The sequence below is a fragment of the Mandrillus leucophaeus genome, unplaced genomic scaffold, assembly GCF_000951045.1.
Source record: "Mandrillus leucophaeus isolate KB7577 unplaced genomic scaffold, Mleu.le_1.0 Scaffold770, whole genome shotgun sequence".
NCBI lineage: Eukaryota > Metazoa > Chordata > Mammalia > Primates > Cercopithecidae > Mandrillus > Mandrillus leucophaeus.
In genome coordinates this window covers 1,131,320-1,151,482 of record NW_012108364.1, presented here as the reverse complement: position 1 = coordinate 1,151,482, position 20,163 = coordinate 1,131,320, and the positions used below count along the sequence as shown (strand labels likewise).

The 20,163-nt window shown below is 38.4% G+C and overlaps 1 protein-coding gene across 1 annotated transcript in view; it reads left to right on the top strand.

Annotated features, from left to right (window-relative positions):
• The window catches only part of VPS13B (vacuolar protein sorting 13 homolog B (yeast)), a 542,268-nt gene that overhangs the window by 226,754 nt on the left and 295,351 nt on the right, over positions 1-20,163 (top strand). Inside the window, exons 13-14 of the mRNA XM_011966737.1 lie at positions 295-498; positions 17,190-17,316. Of these exons, the coding sequence (XP_011822127.1) occupies positions 295-498; positions 17,190-17,316 (331 nt within the window). The remainder of the gene's footprint in view (positions 1-294; positions 499-17,189; positions 17,317-20,163) is intronic.

Sequence of the window (20,163 nt, the reverse complement as noted above, 5' to 3'; positions counted from 1 at the left end):
AGGGATTGAAATCATGTATGTGAAAGTACTTAGAAAAAGAGTAACGTGCCAGGAATAACGTAAGAAGTCATTGTATTGTAGATTACTCTAAGTGATAAGTTTTGGATATGTTTTCAAGTCATAATATGAGCTAACTTTCTGAAACCTTTTTCATAGATGTGCCCCAGTTTATTCATCAGTAATCCACAGTGAAAAAAATGGTATTGACAATATGTTAGTGAACAAAATAAATATAGAATGGTTATTTTATCTGTTTTCTTGTTTTTGTTTTTGTTTTTTTCACTGCCTTTACAGGAGAGCCTTGAACTTAGGAATTCTTCGAGATCCTGGATCAGAAATCGAAGACAGACAATACCAAATAGACCTGCAGTCTATCAATATTGGTACTGCACAATGGGATCAACTAAAACCAGAGAAGGAAAGTGTCTCAGGAGGGGTGCTAACAGAGACTGAAAGGAATTCTCAAAATCCAGCCCTTGAGTGGAATATGGCCAGCAGGTAGGAAATGATTGAGAAATTTTCTACTCTTTCTAATACTTCATTGCCAGAACAGTTGGTGATATAATCTTTAGCATGTCCAACCAACCTAAGTATTTTGGTATTGCTTCTGCTTTTCATTACAAACATAAAAAATATTTTGTAATTGTAGCTGATGATTTTGCATGGAAACCTGCTGGTCCTACCAGTGTCACACTGAAATTATTACAAATTTAGGATTATGTTAGCATTAAAAAAAAGCTTACTATTTGTTGAAAGAATCTACTTCAGGCTAAAGGATACACATTTTCTCTTAAAATCTGTTGTATTTGGGGTCAATTGTTTGGTTGAAGTTTAGCCTCTCCTTTTTGCTTATAATAACAAGAAAAAATTGATGAATACTCTGCAAAGTTATGTTTAAGTTAGAGTGTGGGGGAGAAACAAGAGTTTCTGACTCTAGGGTTTTTTCCAACTACTTTAAATAAAAGTAACTATGTTCATAGATAATTTTTTAAATTTATTTTTATTTCAACAGTTTTTGGGGTACAGGTAGTTTTGGGGTACATGGATAAGTTATTTAGGGGTGATTTCTGGGATTTTGGTACACCCATCACCTGATTAGTATACACTGAGCCCAATATGTAGTCTTTTATCCCTCACTCCCCTTCCTCACCACCCCCACCCCCAAATCCCCAAAGTCCATTATATCATTCTTATGACTTTGCATTCTCATAGCTTAGCTCCTACTTATAAGTGAGAATATATGATACTTGGTTTTCCATTCCTGAGTTACCTCTCTTAGAATAATGGCCACCAGTTCCATCCAAGTTCCTGCAAAAGACATTATTTCATTCCTTTTTATGGCTGAGTAGTAGACCATGGTGCATATATACCACATTTTCTTTATCCACTCATTGGTTGATGGACACTTAGATAGTTTACATCTCTTTGCAGTTGCAAATTGTGCTGCTATAAACATGTGTGTGCATGTGTCTTTTTCATATAATGACTTCTTTTCCTTTGGTTTTCTGTTCTTGCGATAGTTTGCTGAGAATGATGGTTTCCAGCTTCTTCCATGTCCCTACAAAGGACATGAACATCCTTTTTTATGGCTGCATAGTATTCCATGGTGTATATGTGCTACATTTTCTTAATCCAGTCTGTCATTGATGGACATTTGGGTTGGTTCCAAGTCTTTGCGATTGTGGATAGTGCTGCAATAAACATACGAGGGCATGTGTCTTTATAGCAGCATGATTTATAATCCTTTGGGTATGTACCCAGTAATGGGATCGGTGGGTCAAATGGTATTTCTAGTTCTAGATCCTTGAGGAATCGCCACACTGTCTTCCACAATGGTTGAACTAGTTTACACTCCCACCCATAGTGTAAAAGTGTTCCTATTTCTCCACATCCTCTCCAGCACCTGTTGTTTCCTGACTTTTTAATGATTGCCATTCTAACTGGTATGAGATGGTATCTTATTGTGGTTTTGATTTGCATTTCTCTGATGGTCAGTGATGATGAGCATTTTTTCATGTGTCTGTTGGCTGCATAAATGTCTTCTTTTGAGAAGCGTCTGTTCGTATCCTTTGCCCACTTTTTGATAGAGTTATTTGATTTTTTCTTGTAAATTTGTTTCTGTTCTTTGTACATCTGGATATTAGCCCTTTGTCAGATGGGTAGATTGCAAAAATTTTCTTCCATTCTGTAGGTTGCCTGTTCACTCTGATGGTAGTTGTGTTTGCTGTGCAGAAGCTCTTTAGTTTAATTAGATCCCATTTGTCAATGTTGGCTTGTTTTGCCATTGCTTTTGATGTTTTAGACATGAAGTCCTTGCCCATGCCTATGTCCTGAATGATATTGCCTAGGTTTTCTTCCAGGGATTTTATGGTTTTAGGTCTAACATTTAAGTCTTTAATCCATCTTGAAATAATTTTTGTATAAGGTGTAAGGAAGGGATCCAGTTTCAGCTTTCTACATGTGGCTAGGCAGTTTTCCCAACACCATTTATTAAATAGGAAATCCTTTCTCCGTTTCTTGTTTTTGTCAGGTTTGTCAAAGATCAGATGGTTGTAGATGTGTAGTGTTATTTCTGAGGGCTCTGTTCTGTTCCATTGGTCTATCTCTCTGTTTTGGTACCAATAGCATGCTGTTTTGGTTACTGTAGCCTTGTAGTATAGTTTGAAGTCAGGTAGCATGATGCCTCCAGCTTTGTTCTTTTTGCTGAGGATTGTCTTGGCAATGTGGGCTCTCTTTTGGTTCCATATGAACTTTAAAGTAGTTTTTTCCAATTCTGTGAAGAAAGTCATTGGTAACTTGATGGGGATGGCACTGAATCTATAAATTACTTTGGGCAGTGTGGCCATTTTCACAATAGTGATTCTTCCTATCCATGAGCATGGAATGTTCTTTCATTTGTTCGTGTCCTCTTTTATTCCATTGAACAGTGGTTTGTAATTCTCTTTGAAGACGTCCTTCACATCCCTTCTAAGTTGGATTCCTAAGTATTTTATTCTCTTTGTAGCAATTGTGAATGGGAATTAACTCATGATTTGGCTCTCTGTTATTGGTGTATAGGAATGCTTTTGATTTTTGCACATTGATTTTGTATCCTGAGACTTTTGCTGAAGTTGCTTATCAGCTTAAGGAGATTTTGGGCTGAGATGGTGGGGTTTTCTAAATATGCAATCATGGTAGACATGTTTTCTAGGAAGCCTTCCCTGAGCCTGTCACAAGACCAAGTTAAGTCACATTTGTGTGTGCTCTTATCATATCACTTAACATATTTTATTCTAATTACTTATATAACTACCTCTGGGTCCGGAGGACAGAGATCATCACCATCATGTTCATTGATTTATCCCTAGAACATAGCACTACCATGTATAAAATGTATTATTGTAGTCCTTCACTGACAAGTGATTGAATGTGCCCCTGAGAAGGGGTGTAAATTTGGGTGAAGAAGCACACACAGCCAGCCAAGGTAAATTTCAAGAGAGGAATGTAATTATGGAATCATCAGCAGGCGACTTGCATGGCAGCTGGGAAGTGAATATTTTCATCATAAAGGAGGATCTTCTTGGCACACCACAGCATCAACTACACTAATCATAAACTCCAAATATCACATGATAGTAGCCAGCTTCAAGTCTTTCTATTCCTTATCTTTACACAGTTTTCAGATTTAGGGGGTACGAGCTTATAAAAGTCACAGGTTATTGTGTCTTAAAAATCACAAATTCTGTCATAACAAAGAACATAAGCCTTATTTTCCTAGGAAATTTTATGGCCACCTAACCTTAGTTGTATCTCTCCTATTTGTTCTTTAATTTATTTAACTTATGGTTTGTGTATGTGTTTTAATAATTTTTGGAGATAAATTCACATAACATAAAATTAACCATTTAAGGTGAACATTTATTGGCATTTAGTACATTTACAATATTGAGCAACTAATACCTCTGTCTAGTTCCAAGACATTTTCTTCACCCCAAAGTAAAACCCCTTGCCTGGTAGGCACTTTGTCTCTATCCTTCTCCCTCCTTCCAGCCCCTAGCAACCACCAATTTGACTCTAAATTCACCAGTCTGGATTTATCCTGTCTGTATGAATTTATGTATTCTGGATATTTTATATAAATAGAATCATATGATATGTGACCTTTTATATCTGGCCTCTTTCACTTAACATACTGTTTTGTATATTCATCCAAATTGTAGCATATATCAGTACTTCATTCTCTTTATAGCCAAATAATATTCCACCGTGTGTATATAAGTGATCACTGATTTATAATGGGTCAACTTAAGATTTTTTAACTTTATGATGATGCAAAAATAATAGTGCAATCAGTAGAAACTGTACTTTGCGTACCTGTACAGCCATTCTGGTTTTCACTTTCAGTACGGTATTCAATAATTACATGAGATATTCAGTGTTTTAGTATAAGCTAGGCTTTGTGTTAGATGATTTTGCCCAACTGAGGCCAATGTAAGTGTTCTGAGCACATTTAAGATAGGCTAGGCTAAGCTATGATGTTTGATTGGTTAAGTGTATTAAATACATTCTCAACCTAGGATACATTCAACTTACAATGTGTTTATCAGGATATAACCCCAGTATGAGTTGAGGATCATCTGTACACTACAATTTGTCTATCCATTGATGGACATTTGAGCTGTTTCTGCTTTTTGGCTACTGTGTATAATGTTGCTATGGATATTGCTGTACAAGTACCTGTTTGAGTACCTGTTTTCACATATTTGGGTATACACCTAGTAGTAGAATTACAGGGTCATATGGCAATTTTATGTTTAACTTTTTGAGAAACTGCCAAATTCTTTCAAACATAAAATGGCTGTACCATTTTTTATTCCCACCAGCAATGTTTGAGGGTTCGTTTCTCCACATTCTTACTAATACTTACTTTTCTTTGTTTTTTTATTTGTTTGGTAAGCTAACACATCATTCTACTGGGTGTGAGGTGGTACATCCTTGTGATTTTCACTTACATCTCTGTAATGATTAATGACCTGAAGTAGCTTTTTGTGTGCTTGTTGTCTGTGTATTTCTTTGGAGAAAAGCTTGTCTTTTGCCACCCCCACCCCATGCTTTTTTGAGACAGAGACTTGTTCTGTCACCCAGGTTAGAGTGCAGTGACATGATCTCAGCTCATCGTAACCTCTGCCTCTTGGATTCAATCGATTCTCCTGCCTCAGCCTCCCAAGTACCTGGGATGACATGCACCTGCCACTGTGCCCTGCTAATTATTGTATTTTTAGTAGAGGTGGGTTTCATCAGGTTGGCTAGGCTGGCCTCGAACTTCTAACCTCAAGTGATCCAGCAGCCTTGGCCTCCCAACATCCTGGGATTACCAGTGTGAGCCACCGCACTCGGCCTTTTGGCTATTTTTTAATCGAGTTCCTTGACTTCTTGTTGATGAGTTGTAAGAGTTCTTCATTTATTCTAGATGCTGCACCCTTATTAGATATATGATTTAGAAAATTTTTTTTATAATGGAAATTTTTTGTTGATGGTATTATGTCCAGAATTGGTGAGTTCCTGGTCTCACTGACTTCAAGAATGAAGCCGCGGACCCTCATGGTGAGTGTTACAGTTCTTAAAGAAGGTGTGTCCGCAGTTTGTTCCTTCTTCCCAGTGGGTTCATGGTCTTGCTGGCTTCAGGAGTGAAGCTGCAGATCTTCGCGGTCTTACAGCTCTTAAAGGCAGCGTGTCTGGAGTTTTTCATTCTTCCCAGTGGCTTCGTGGTCGTGGTCTCATTGGCTTCAGGAATTAAGCTGCAGACCCTCGCGGTGTTACAGCTCATAAAGGCAGCGTGGACCCAGTGAGCAGGAGCAAGATTTATTGTAAAGAGCGAAAGAATAAAGCTTCCACGGTGTAGAAGTGGACCCAAGCATGTTGCTGCTGGCTGGTTCCGGAAGCCTGCTTTTATTTCCTTTTCTGGCCCCACCCACATCCTGGTGATTGGGCCATTTTACAGAGAGCTGATTGGTCCACTTTACAGAGAGCTGATTGGACTGTTTTGACAGGGTGCTGATTGGTGCATTTACAGTCCTCTAGCTAGACAGAAAAGTTCTCCAAGTCCCCCTTAGGTTAGCTAGATACAGAGTAGGGATTGGTGTATTTGCAAACCCTGAGCTAGCGTGCTGATTGGTGCATTTACAATCCCTTAGCTTGACATTAAAGCTTCTTCCAAGTCCCCACTAGGTTAGCTAGATACTAAGTAATCAGAGTACTGATTGGTGTACTTGCAAACCCTGGGCTAGAGTGCTGATTGGTGTGTCTGCAATCCCTCAGCCAGACATAAAAGCTCTCCAAGTCCCCACCAGACTCAAGAACCCAGCCAGCTTCACCCAGTGGATCCTGCCCCCGGTACAGGCAGAGCTACCGGCCAGTCCAGGGCCATGCACCCGCACTCCTCAGCCCCTGGGCAGTGGATGGGACCCAGCGCCACGGAGCAGGGGGCGGTGCTCGTCAGGGAGGCTTGGGCCGCAGGGGAGCCCACTGCCATGGGGGAGGAGTTCAGCCATGGCGGGCTGCAGGTCCGGAGCCCTGCCCCATGGGGAGGCAGCTGAGGCCCAGGCGACAACTTGAGCGCAGCCCCCGCGGGCTGGCACTGCTGGGGGACAGGCGCACCCACCGCAGCTGCTGGCTCCGGTACTAAGCCCCTCACTGCTCTGGGCCAGCAGCGCCGGCCATTGGCGGGGCCGCCAGGCCGGTGCCTGCCGGAACTCGTGCTGACCTGGACGCGGGCCACTGCGCGGCCCCGGTTCCGGACCGCGCCTCTCCCTCCACACCTCTCTGCAAGCAGAGGGAGCCGGCTCTGGCCTCAGCCAGCCCAGAGTCGGGGCTCCTATAGTGCAGTGGTGGGCGGGCTGCCAGAGTGGACGCCAAGGCTGAGGAGGCACCGAGAGCGAGGGCTGTTAGCACATTGTCTCCTCTCAGTATGAGGTAAAGGTCCAACTTCATTTTTTAACATATGAGTTTCCGGTTGTTCTGTCATCATTTACTGAAGATACTAGTCTTTCCCCATTGAATGATCCTGTCACCCTCATCAAAAATTTACAAAGATTTTTGATGGCTGTGTGGGGTCAAAAATTAACAGACTTTTGATGGCTCATGCTTGTAATCCCAACACTTTGAGAGGCCAAAGCGGGAGGATTGCTTGAAGCCAGGACCAGCCTAGGCAACATAGTGAGACCTTGTCTGAACAACAACGTAATTTTTTTAGTTAGCAGGGCATGGTGGCATGCACCTATGGCCCTAGCTTATCTTGAGGCTGAAGCAGGGGGATCACTTAAGCCCAGGAGTTCAAGGCTGCATTGAGCTATGATCGTGTCACTTCACCTCCATCCTCATCAACAGAACAAAACCCTGTCTCAGATAAATAAATGAATAATAAAAAATAAAGACTTTTGAATGTCTAGTGTATGCCATTGAAGGTCTTTTACACTGGAGAAACAAATGAAATAATTTCTAATTTTATTCTAATATATGTCCTGTAAGTTCAGCAGCCAAGCAAAGAAACAGACTTACTATTTAACTATTATAGTGTGGAGAATGCTATAATTGACAAATATAGCATACTTAGGCTTACAGAAGAAACAAATCCAAATCAAGATAAATATATGCCACATACGTAGGAGATCTTAGGCACAGGCACATAAGCGAAAAGATAAATTAATGCAAAGTTGACATAGGTACAAAATAGTCATTCATTTCTCTTTTTAAAAGAAAAAAAAAAGAGAGAGAAATGAATGATTGACTCTATGGGTGGGGTTTCAGAGAAGGTTTCACAGAGTGCATGGCTTCTGAACCTGTTTCCACAGAGTTTGGGTGCCTGCAGAGTAGAGGGAGCATTCTGAACAGGGAAGCAGCAGATCCAGAGGCCAGAAGTATGAAAGTATGGCATGTTTTACTTGGCACATAATGTCATGCTTGGCACATAACAGATACCAAATAAAGGCTAAATTAATCAATGACAGAGTGATGATTAAGTAGAGCCAACTAATCAAGAGACTGAATGTGAATGTTTATGAGAGATACTCATTCAGTTAAAAACATAAAATTTTAGATCTGTTGTAGCATAGTTCTGATGATTAATCTTGACAGACATATAAATAGGACCTTAATATGATTCTGTTTCTGAATAGGTATTGTAGATGAAATTCCAAAGATACAGTGAGGAATAATGTGTTTACTTCCCTGACCAATATTAAACGGCAACCTTTAATGATGATTTTCGTTCATTCCTCTGGGTACATTACTCAAATTTTGTCTTTAATTGTGATGTGCTTCTATGTGTATGTTGCAGGGAGTGGGGAGTAGGGAAGTTAAGTATAGAGAATCATCAGATTTTAAAACTTGAAGATCTTCTGTTCCTAAAACTTTGATTTTTTTTCATCCAAGGGAATATATCACAGTTTAATTAAGGCAGCAGAACCAATAGAGTATTACAGAATAAGAGATTCATTTTAGGTGTAAAATCTTACCCAGTTGTGGGAAAAGCTGACAAGTAAGGGTCTGGAAGAGGGAGTTGAAGGATCAAAGTCACAACCAACCCTCCTGAAGGGCTTGACCTGGTTAAAAACTTGGGAGCTTTCAAGGGAACCTCGGAAACATCCAGCAGCACATCCAACTGGTGGACTGAAACCACCAGAAGGCTGGTAGACATTAATGGGAGGCTGTGGCCTTTGCATCTGGGGTAAGGCCGGGAGGCTGGAGTTGCTGTTGTTCAGCAGGGCCAAGGGTCAGGAAGAAGAAGTGGTCACAGAGCCAGGAAAAGTGAGAACAAGCTAGAATCTGCCAGCACCTTTCCATTGGTCTTTTACTGTATTTAAAACATGAAGACTTGCAGAGAATATTGGCTACTATTTCCCTCCATCTTCCAAATCTTGTTAAGGTTCCTCTTTTGCAAAACTCTAAACTCTGAATTATTCTTGGGAAGTGGTTATAAAACAAAAACTACTACAGTAAACTAAATTTGAAGTGGTTCTTTGGCTTGTCCAGTGTCACAAAAAATAGAGCTATGTGTAGAACCTTGGTTTCCTTCCTCTTACTAGTCAACTACTTTTCTTCTGCTCAAGGCTCAGATCTTGTAGGCTTGTGCTAAAGTCCGTTGTTAGCTAATCACTCTCTTTTTCTTTTTCTCTTAGGAACCATTTTTGCTACATCTGGGTTTATTTTATAATCTGAGGAAATGTACTGATGTCTACCGTGTGTAGTTTGCACATTCAAGTGGCTTGCTGCTTTATATGGCCACCAGTGCTTTAGGGGGAGGTGGAAAGTTTATCTTATAATTACCTGAAAGTACCACTAAGTCTTAATTCTCCAAGTTAATATTGATATACTTTTATCATGTGTAATATTTAAAGATATAATTCTAATAGACTTTGCAAAAGTACACTTAAAAGTAAATAATTTTGTTTTTATCATAATACTTTTATCTGTTCCTATCTCTGACTTGATTTTGTTAGGTAATTTATCTTTTAAACTTCATTGTCAGAGAAATAGTTACAGCATATTTGTTTGTTAAAATATTTTTATATACACATAACAAATTACATGTAATACTCTGTGGGCTTTTTTTACACATACAGAATTTTAAAATTGTTGTTACTATGTTTGCTTAGCAAGCTGACTTGGAATCTGACGTGACATATTCCTAAAATTCATTGGTCTTATACTTCTCAGGACTGGTAACCTTGAATATGGGGAACTATGGCTATGTGTAGGCATTAAAATCCCTAAACCATATATTTCTAGCTTTATTTCTGAGAGATTATGACTATTCTCTGTGTCCTTAGATCTCTTTTATTTTTATTTTTTAGACTATTTCCCAAATGTTCGCACTGCACAGGACCCCCAGCATAGTTTGATTAGTGATTAATAAAAATGAGATTTTTTCCAGAATTGCACCTGAAATTATAGATAGGAATATGGAAGGAAAAAAGTTTTAAATTTGTTTTAAATTTTCAACCTGAAAAACATCACTTTTATCTAATTTGTGAGGACATCAAGTTAAGACCTAAGCAAAATCACAGAAGTTAGTCTAATTTTCATACTTTGTAGGTTGATGCCTAGATTGACCTAAACCTACTTGAATGATGTGATTTTATAATTTCCTTAAACCTTACCATGCCTTTACATGAAAAATGTGAATTTTTCTTCTTGCTTAAAAAGTTCCTGGAAAGTGGGTGTGAAGGCTAAACGATTCATGATACAACAGGGGGGAGCAGTTGGTTTTTCATTCTTAGCAGCCAGCAGATATCTTCTTCCTTACATGTTGGCTGAGAGTGTCCTATGGCAATATAAAAAGATGGTGTAGATATAAGAGGACAGAGATCCTGTCTTGCTTGGTCTTACTCTTTTTTATATCTTAGTGTAGTTACTGACTGATACAGTAGGCACTAAAAAATAAGAAAATGTTTAAATTGTGTGTAATCATCATGGTAGCATATATTTTCAATTACTTTACAGTCATCTTACAGCTAAGATGGATGGATAGATAATGCCTTCATTCATTGAAACCCAACTGACCAAAGCCCATAAGTAGCCAGTTTCCCTTCTATGGTGTTTTCTTTTTTCTGTGTTTGTTTGTTTGTTTGTTTGTTTGTTTGTTTTGAGATGGAGTCTTTGTCACCCAGGTTGGAGTGCAGTGGTACAGTCTCGGCTTACTGCAACCTCTGCTTCCTGGCTTCAAGCAATTCTCCTTCCTCTCAGCCTCCTGAGTAGCTGGAATTACAGGCCTGTACCCCCATGCCCAGCTGATTTTTGTATTTTTAGTAGAGATAGGGTTTCACCATGTTGGCCAGGCTAGTCTTGAACTCCTGACCTCAGGTGATCCATTGGCCTTGGCCTACCAAAGTGCTGAGAGGCCACTGTGCCCAGCCATGGTGTTTTATTTTTAAGAGAAGGGGCCAAACAGGATTATATCAAGAATGTATTTTAAAAGCATGTGTACAACATTTACCTTTTATACATTATCCTGTATAATTCTGTGAGCACTGTAACTGGTACAACAGTACATACTATTAAAGTTTACTGGTTTATTTATGAATGACAGGGTCTCACTGTGTCACTTATAGTTCACTATGTCGTTATCATAGTTCACTGTAACCTCCAACTTCTGGGCTCTAACTATGCTCCCACCCTATCCTCCCAAAGCACTGGATTATAGGCATGAGCTACTGTGACCAGCCATATTATTGAAGCTTTAAAAATGAAATTTTGAAAATCTCCTGACTTTCTCTTCCTTAGTGGATTCCTATGTAAATCCTCAACACACAATTTCTAATGTTCTTTTCTCTGAGAAACTTTCAGCAATACCTCTAGTGTCTATGAAGTTGGGTTTTTTTTTTTGTTTTTTTGTTTTTTTGTGGTTTTTTTGATGCTTTTCCTTTGAAAAGGTCTAACAAGTAAAATTAGATGACCAGGAGTTTCAGGTTATAGATATAAACAACTGGAATCAAAGCTATTATCCATTGGACATCTCAGTAAGACTGAATTAATGTTTTAATTTAGTATACTCATAAAACTGTCTTCTAAATATTGTAATAAATAGACGTAGCACTTGTGATCTCCATTACAAATACATTAACCTTTGTTTTGTTCTTTTGTTTTGGCAGGAAAGTTTATGTTGCTGTTTTTTTTTTTTTCAAGAATGAGAATATTTTATTTTAATATTATTTAATTTTGCCAAACTAAATTTATACTGATGTTTTCTTTAAATGTACCTTAAGAACCATCCTCATTTCAAGCTGTAGTTCTTGTAGCATTGTGCACAAGATGCTTTATATGTCTTTAGAGATTAATTCTTTCTGTATATTCAACACCTTGAGATAAAAGATTAGGTCCCTATTGAGTATTTCCACACTTCCTTGTACTTTCCTTATTACTCTACTTATCATACCTTATGATTACTTTGTTTAGTTATCTTTCCTGCTAAACTGAATTCTTAACATTCAGAAACAGCATTATGTACCCATTTTGCCATTGTTGTCTCAGCACCTAGCATCCCTGGCACCATAGGGAGCCCTCAATCCATGTTTCTCAATTTCAGAGTGATAAATGCTATGAAAATAATATAACTGGGTAACATAATAAGAGTAATTGGGAAATTTCCTTAGATTGGAGCTCAGGGAAGACCCCTTCTAATACCTGAACGAGAAAAATGAGCTATCCGTTCAAACACCCCTAGAGTGTTTCTGCTGAGAGTGTTTCAGGAAGAGCAAAGACACTGGAGTGGGAACAAGTTGAGCACGTTTAAGGGATCATGCCTGGCTGGGAGGAAAGAAGTAATAGCAGATGAGTTTTAGGGAGAGAAGGGCTAAATAATGAATGGTTTTGTAAGTCAGAGGGAGTTTGAATTTTATTTTAATTGCATTTGAAAGCCATGGGATAGTGCTCCTGTTGGAAAAAAAGCCTCTAAATGGATATATACCAATAACTATTTCTTTTTTTCCTTTTTTTTTTTTTGTTTTTATTTTGAGACGGAGTCTTGCTCTGTCACCCAGGCTGGAGTGCAGTGGTACAATCTCGGCTTACTGCAGCCTCTGCCTCCCGGGTTCAAGCGATTCTCTTGCCTCAGCCTCCGAAGTAGCGGGGACTACAGGCCCGCGCCACCACGCCTGGCTAATTTTTGTATTTTTTGTAGAGATGTGGTTTTTCCATGTTGGCCGGACTGATCTTGAACTCCAGATCTCAGGTGATCCGCCCACCTCGGCCTCCCAAAGTGCTAGTATTACAGGCGTGAGTCACCGTGCCTCGCCAACTATTTCATTTTTTAAGTTCCTATAGGATTTAAATTATTTATCTTTATGCCTCCCATTAATATAAATAGAAGAATATCAAGGAATAGGTTTATGTAACACATAGTTTTCCAGGTAGCAGATTATTTATAATAAATGTTTGTGAATATTACTGTTTTCATATTTAGGAATAACTACTGTAAGAGATGGTCTCAGGTGATTACCACAAGTTTTAAGTATCTTCTGCTCTAGTGTCTTCCATCTAAAGTTCAGCCATAATGCCATACTAAGAAAATCTTTATGTTGCATAAGAATTGCTGTGTGCACCAGCCTGGGCAACATGGCGAAACCCCGTCCCTACAAAAAATACAAAAATGAGCCAGATGTGGAGTCACACACTTGTAGCCCTAGCTACTTAGGAGGCTGAGGTACTGGGATGACTTGAGCCCAGGAGGCAGAGGTTACAGTGAGCCAAGATCATGCCACTGTACTCTAGCCTGGGCGACAGAAGGAGACCCTTTCTCACACACAGGAGGAAGAAAAAAAAAAAAGAATTGCTCTGTGCACACAGACCATCTAGCATTTCTTATTCTGATTTTTTTGGTGGAATATCTTGGGAACCTTGGTACCACTTTTCCTGCTTCTGGTCTTTGATAATATGCAGTTTTTGAAGTGTGGTTCTTAAACTCCTTTCATATTTCCCACAAAGGCATGCCAAAATGTATGACAGATGGGCAGAAGAACCTTAGTGTAAATATTCTGAGTCCAAGAAAGATGACCACAGCTTTTCTCACACATGTGTTTTCTTGAGTGCATCTGGCATACACCTGTGCCTTCTTGCTTAGTAACAATTTCAGAGAACTATACTTTTTTTTTGTTTACAATCTATACCTCCCAAAGCTTACTAGAAGAACTTTTGCCAACTCACATGATTATTTTTCTGTTATTTGCTTAGAACCTTACAATAGTCAATGTTTTGTTATTTTCAACGAGGGTTTAATAAATTTCTATGGATATAATCCTCTATATTACATGATAGGTACAGATAATTATACCATTTCTTTGTTTATATGGACAATATAGACATATATTAAATCATTGTTATATTGGAGTACATCAGCAAAATATTGATTCCACAGCTCCTCTAACCCTGTGTGCCTTGGAATGGTGTAATCTGTTTTCTTCAGCTGAATTTAGTATCTTTTCGTCATCATGGGTGATCAGCAGTTTCATCAAGATACGTATACTTGTGGATTTCCTTGTATTTGTCTGAACCAGGACACATTGTGCTTCCTGAGTCTATGAATTCTTATGTTTCATAATTTCTGGGAAAATCATCAGCCATGTTTTCTTTAGTATTTTCTCTTTTCCTTTCTTTCTGTTCTCTCATTTTGGAATTCTAGTTATATATGTTGGGCTCATCTCTCCATGTCTCTTCATTTTCCTTTTAAACTTTTCATTTAAAAATTTATTTTAGTAAATTCTGGAATTTTCTCAAATCTATTTCTAGTTTACTAATTATTTCTTAAGCTATATCTAAATGCTATTTATCCCACCTATTATGTCTTTAACTTTAGTAACTGTATTTTTTATTTTTGGAAATTCTCTTTGGTTGTTTTTTCAAACCTGATTTGCACTTTTTAATAGTGCCTTGCTTTTTTTCTTATGTTTTTTAATTCTATATGTCTTTAGTAATTTTAAGCAAAATTTTTATTTAATTTATTATCAAAATTTTATTATCAAAAGTTCTTGATAATGCGTTTGAAAACAGGATCTAATTTTCCTCTTGCTAATAAAGTTCTTTTTTTTGGTATATAAAATGGTTTGTATTAGGAGCTTATCTTCAACGATCTTTTTCCCTTGAGTATCCTTTTTGTCATTGAGGACATGTTTTCTAGGGAGGTTTTCCATCTGTTTCTGACAGATGCCCCAGGGTTATCAAAGTTCTGATGCTACTGCTATATAAATAACAGAATGGGTATTTGAGGACCACCCAGGTAATATAAGTTAGAGCCACTTAATACACATGGGATATTTCCCATTATTTTTAATTTTCCAGGGCGATATTTGTTTTTTCAACAAGTTCTCTTGCCAAGACAGGCAAACTTTCTTATTCTTTCCGGTTTCTGATGGTGTGATGTTTTTCTGGACCTTCAGGGGCCCCAGATCTAGGTAGGCAGCTCATTTAAAAATCCTTGTCTTATCTCAAATAGCTGTTAAAACTCTATTCCCTTGATTCATTAAGAGTGCTGACCCTCTCAATTTAATGACCCTAAGGTCATTAACAACCTTAGTTAATACTTTGTGTTTTAGTTCCTTCTTTTGAATTTTGAAACTTGAACTGTTATATAGTAAAATATTGCCAGAATTTAATTCTTCATTGTAGTTATTTAGTATTTCTTTTTTGTTTTTCTTTTGAATTTATTCCTGAAAATATTTGAATCTGTAAAGGTTTTTAATGATTTTTTTAAATATTTACCATTACCTCAAATATTTACCAGAGATATCATAAAAGTTAATACTATATACCAGAAAAATTATAGTTTTATAAGACTATTGACATTTATATTTTGTTATTACTTCTAAGGTCACAGGGCTTTCATATTTTGTGTCACTGATTTAATTTATCACATTATGGAGAAAAATGTATAATATGGACAAGTACCTTTTTTTTCATTGCCCTTGGTCATTAATGTTTGCTCTTATTTGGTTCCCTGCCAACTTTTCCATTTTAAGTTATTTTTAATACATCATATATTTTAGCACTCCCCTATGAGAGCACATCAGATGTTACATGTTTCTCACATTGGTCATTTTATGGAATTTGAGCTATTAGGCTATAATTATGGTGTCTCTCAGGATCTCAATCCTTCCTCTATAGTCACAGATTTTAATACTTCCTCCTGTTACTCTCTACTCGCCAGATCTCTTAATTCTTTAAAATTGACTTTCTTGAAATCCAATACTTATGTGTCATAGAACCAGATGATCCAATTTGCTTTTTTGGCAGACACCATATAGAACTCTGCTCATTGCAAGTTTAACAAAAGACCAGAGTATTCTCTGGACTACTCTGATAAAAAGAAAAAATGGTGTAGAAAGACTTGAATTTTAACCAGGCTTTTTCATGAGATAATTTATGCCAATTCTCTGATTTCAACTTTATCAGTTTATGATATAAGGGACTAATAAGGGCATATTTAAAAGGAATATTAAGTTAATAGCTTGAAGCAAAATTTGAGATATAGCTTGCTAACAAAACATAAATGTATATTAGTTGATAAAATAAAAAGTAAGCATATATGTAGTGGACTTGAAGATCTGTACCAGCCCACTTTTGCTTTCTCAATAATGTTTTCCAATTTCATCTTTTACCATGTACTTCCTTTGAAATTATTAATAATTTTAAATGTCAGATAAAAATATTCTGCTAAATAACTGATCAAAGCTGGGAATATATAAAGAAGAACTAAAATAGAGGCCAAAAGCTGTTTTGGTGTCAACTTGCCCTCCAGGTCCAATTCTGGAACCTTTGTTCTCATTGTGTAGCCTTAGCCCAGTACTTGAACTTCATTTCCTTACAGATAATAATGGGACTATTAACAGTCCCTACTTCACATACAGGATTGTTTTCAGGAAGCATTTAATATCTCACACAAAAACCTTAAGAACTGGGCATGGTGACTGAACACTTGTAAACCCAGCACTTTGAGGGTCCTAGGCAAGAGAATTGTTTGAGCCTAGGAGTTCAAGACCAGCCTGGGCAACATGAGGAGACTCTGTCTCTACAAAAAACAAAAATAGATTAGCCAGGCGTGGTGGTACATTCCTGTGGTCCCAGCTACTCAGGAGGCCAAGGTGGGAGAATCACTTGAGCCCAGGAGATTGAGGCTAAAGTGAGCCATGATCGCACCACTGCACTCCAGCCTAGGTGACAGAGCAAGACCTTGTCTTAAAAAAAAATGAATTAATATTGTTCTTAGACCTTAAAAAGAAAAGAATTAAAAGATTAAAAGGATATGCTCATGACCCTAATGAGGTCAGAAAGACAGCAGTTATCAAATAGAAGGTCAGATATTAAAAATAGGAAATTAAAAATTATTCTAAACAATAGTATGATTGTTGGTAACAAAAGTGATATGAAACTATTTGCAAGAACAAGAAGTAAACATTTAAAAATTAATTTGTTAAAAAGCTCTGGGATGATACTAATATGAAATTGCTTAATTACATCTGAATTTCTCAAGATGTTATCATCTTCTACAAATCTTATGGAATTGAAGTTAAGAAACGATGACTGTAAAATATGCAAATAGGCACTCTCAAAATAATAATGTAATTTTGCCATACATGTCTGTAGTACAAAGACTTGGACAAATTTAATGAAAATTATCTTTGAAAAAAGTGAAATGACTAATAATCTTTCACTCTACCTTTTAGCATACGGCGGCATCAAGAAAGGAGAGCAATTTTGACTCCCATTTTGACAGATTTTTCTGTCCGAATAACTGGAGCACCGGCTATCATTTTTACCAAAATCATTTCTCCAGAAAATCTGCATACTGAGGTTAGAACATAATTTTGATTTTATTTTAGTTTAAAAAATGGAATTGCTCCTCTTTGTATGTTAGGGATTGCCACAGTTTCAGCCCATAGGACTTCAAATTAGCTGATTAATAATAATGGCTCTTATCATAGCTAACATTTATGGATTTTGTAGTACACTTCAGTTATTGCTTTCCTTATAGTAACTCATTTAATCCTCATAATAATCTTATTTGTTATTCCTGGTATCCCTATTTTTTAGATGACAAAACTGAGGCATAGAGAAGCTAACCAAGCTACCTAGATTTTCACAAATAGTAAGCAGCAGAGCAGGGTGTGAAACCACCTGGTCCGACTCCATCCTCTACACTCCTAAGTACTACAGCCTCTTTTTAGTGAAAATAACAATAATACTGACAGATAATCAGATTACCTTACATAGTGAGTTCTACATAGATTATTTAGTCTTCACAACATTCTTATGAATTAGATACTAGTGTACATATTTTAAAGATGAGGAAACTGAGGTGAAAACAGATTAAGTAACATACCCAACATTAATTGGTGTATCCAGGTTTCAATTCTGATCACTATGACTTATTACCTCCAAATCCATAGAATAGAAATGTATTAATAGGGGAGGTTCCAAGATGGCCGAATGGAAACAGCTCCAAGCTACAGCTCCCAGCGTGAATGACACAAGATGGGTGATTTCTGCATTTCCAACTGAGGTACCAGGTTCATCTCCCTGGGGCGTGTTGGACAGTGGGTGCAGGACAGTGGGTGCAGCCCTCGGAGCGAGAGCTAAAGAAGGGCGAGGCATCACCTCACCCAGGAAGCACAAGGGTTAAGGGAATTCCCTTTCCTAGCCAAGGGAAACCATGACACACAGCACCTGGAAAATTGGGTCACACCTGCCCTAATACTGTGCTTTTCCAAGGATCTTAGCAAACGGCAACCCAGGAGATTATGTCCCACACCTGACTCAGAGGGTCCCGCACCCATGGGGCCTTCCTCATTGCTAGCACAGCAGTCAGATCTAACTGCAAGGCAATAGCAAGTCTGGGGGAGGGGTGCCCGCCATTGCTGAGGCTTGAGTAGGTAAACAAGATGGCTGAGAAGGTCGAACTGGGTGGAGCCCACCTCAGCTCAAGGAGGCCTGCCTGCCGCTGTAGACTCCACCTCTGGGGACAGGGCATAGCCAAACAAAAGGCAGCAGAAACCTCTGCAGATTTAAATGTCCCTGTCTGACAGCTTTGAAGAGACCAGTGATTCTCCCAGCACGGAGTTTGAGATCTGCAAATGGACAGACTGCCTCCGGAAGAGGGTCCCTGACCCCCGAGTAGCCTAACTGGGAGGCACCCCCAATAGGGGCAGACTGACACCTCACGGCGAGGTACCCCTCTGAGACAAAGCTTCCAGAGGAATGATCAGGCAGCAACATTTGCTGTTCAGCAATATTCACTCTTCTGCAGCCTCCACTGTTGATACTGGGCAAACAGGGTCTGGAGTGGACCTCGAGCAAACTCCAACAGACCTGCAGCTGAGGGTCCTGACTGTTAGAAAGAAAATTAATGAAAAGAAAGGACATCCACACCAAAACCCCATCTGTACATCACCATCATCAAAAACCAAAGGTAGATAAAACCACAAGATACGGAAAAAACAGAGCAGAAAAGCTGAAAACTCTAAAAATCAGAGCACCTCTCCCCCTCCAAAGGAACACAGCTCCTCACCAGCCACAGAACAAAGCTGGATGGAGAATGACTTTGAGGAGTAGTGAGAAGGCTTCAGACGATCAAACTTCTCCGAGCTAAAGAAGGAAGTTCGAACCCATCGCAAAGAAGCTGAAAATGTTGAAAAAAGATTAGACAAATGGATAACTAGAATAACCAATGTAGACAAGTCCTTAAGTGATCCGATAGAGCAGAAAACCATGGCACGAGAACCACGTGACTACGTGTATGCTTCCTTTGAGAAACGTCTGTCTGTGTCTTTGGCCCACTTTTTAATGGGGTTGTCTTGTAAATTTGGTTAAGTGCCTTATAGATTCTGAATATTAGACCTTTGTCAGATGGTTAATTTGCAAAATTTTTCTCCCATGTTGTAGACTGTCTGTTCATTCTGATGATAGTTTCTTTGGCTGTGCAGAAGCTCCTTAGTTTAATTAGATCCCATTTGTCAATTTTTGCTTTTGTTGCAGTTACTTTTGGCATCCTCGTCATGAAATCTTTGCCCATGCCAATGTCCTGAATGGTATTGCCTAGATTTTCTTCTAGGTGTTTATAGTTTGGGGTTTTACATTTTAGTCTCTAATCCATCTTGAGTTAACTTCTGCATATGGTGTAAGGAAGGGGTACAGTTTCAATTTTCTGCGTACAGCTAGCAAGCACTCCCAGCACCATTTATTAGAGAGTCCTTTCCATATTGCTTGTTGTTGTCAAGTTTGTCAAAGATCAGATGGTTGTAGGTGTGCAGTCTCATTTCTCAGTTCTCTATTCTGTTTCATGGGTCTATGTGTTTGTTTTTGTACCAGTACCATGTTGTTTTGGATACTGTAGCCTTATAGTATAGTTTGAAGTCTGGTAGTGTGGTGCCTCCAGCTTTGTTCTTTTTGCTTACAACTATCATGGCTATTCAGGCTCCTTTTTGGTTCCATTTGAATTTTAAAATAGTTTTTTTCTAACAAACAGAAAGGAATAGCATCAGTATCAACAAAAAGGACAACCATACCAAAACCCCATCTGTAGGTCACCAGCATCAAAGACGAAAGTTAGAAAAAACCACAAAGATGGGGAAAAACCAGGGCAGAAAAGCTGAAAATTCTAAAACACAGAGCGCCTCTTCTACTCCAAAGGATCACAGTTCC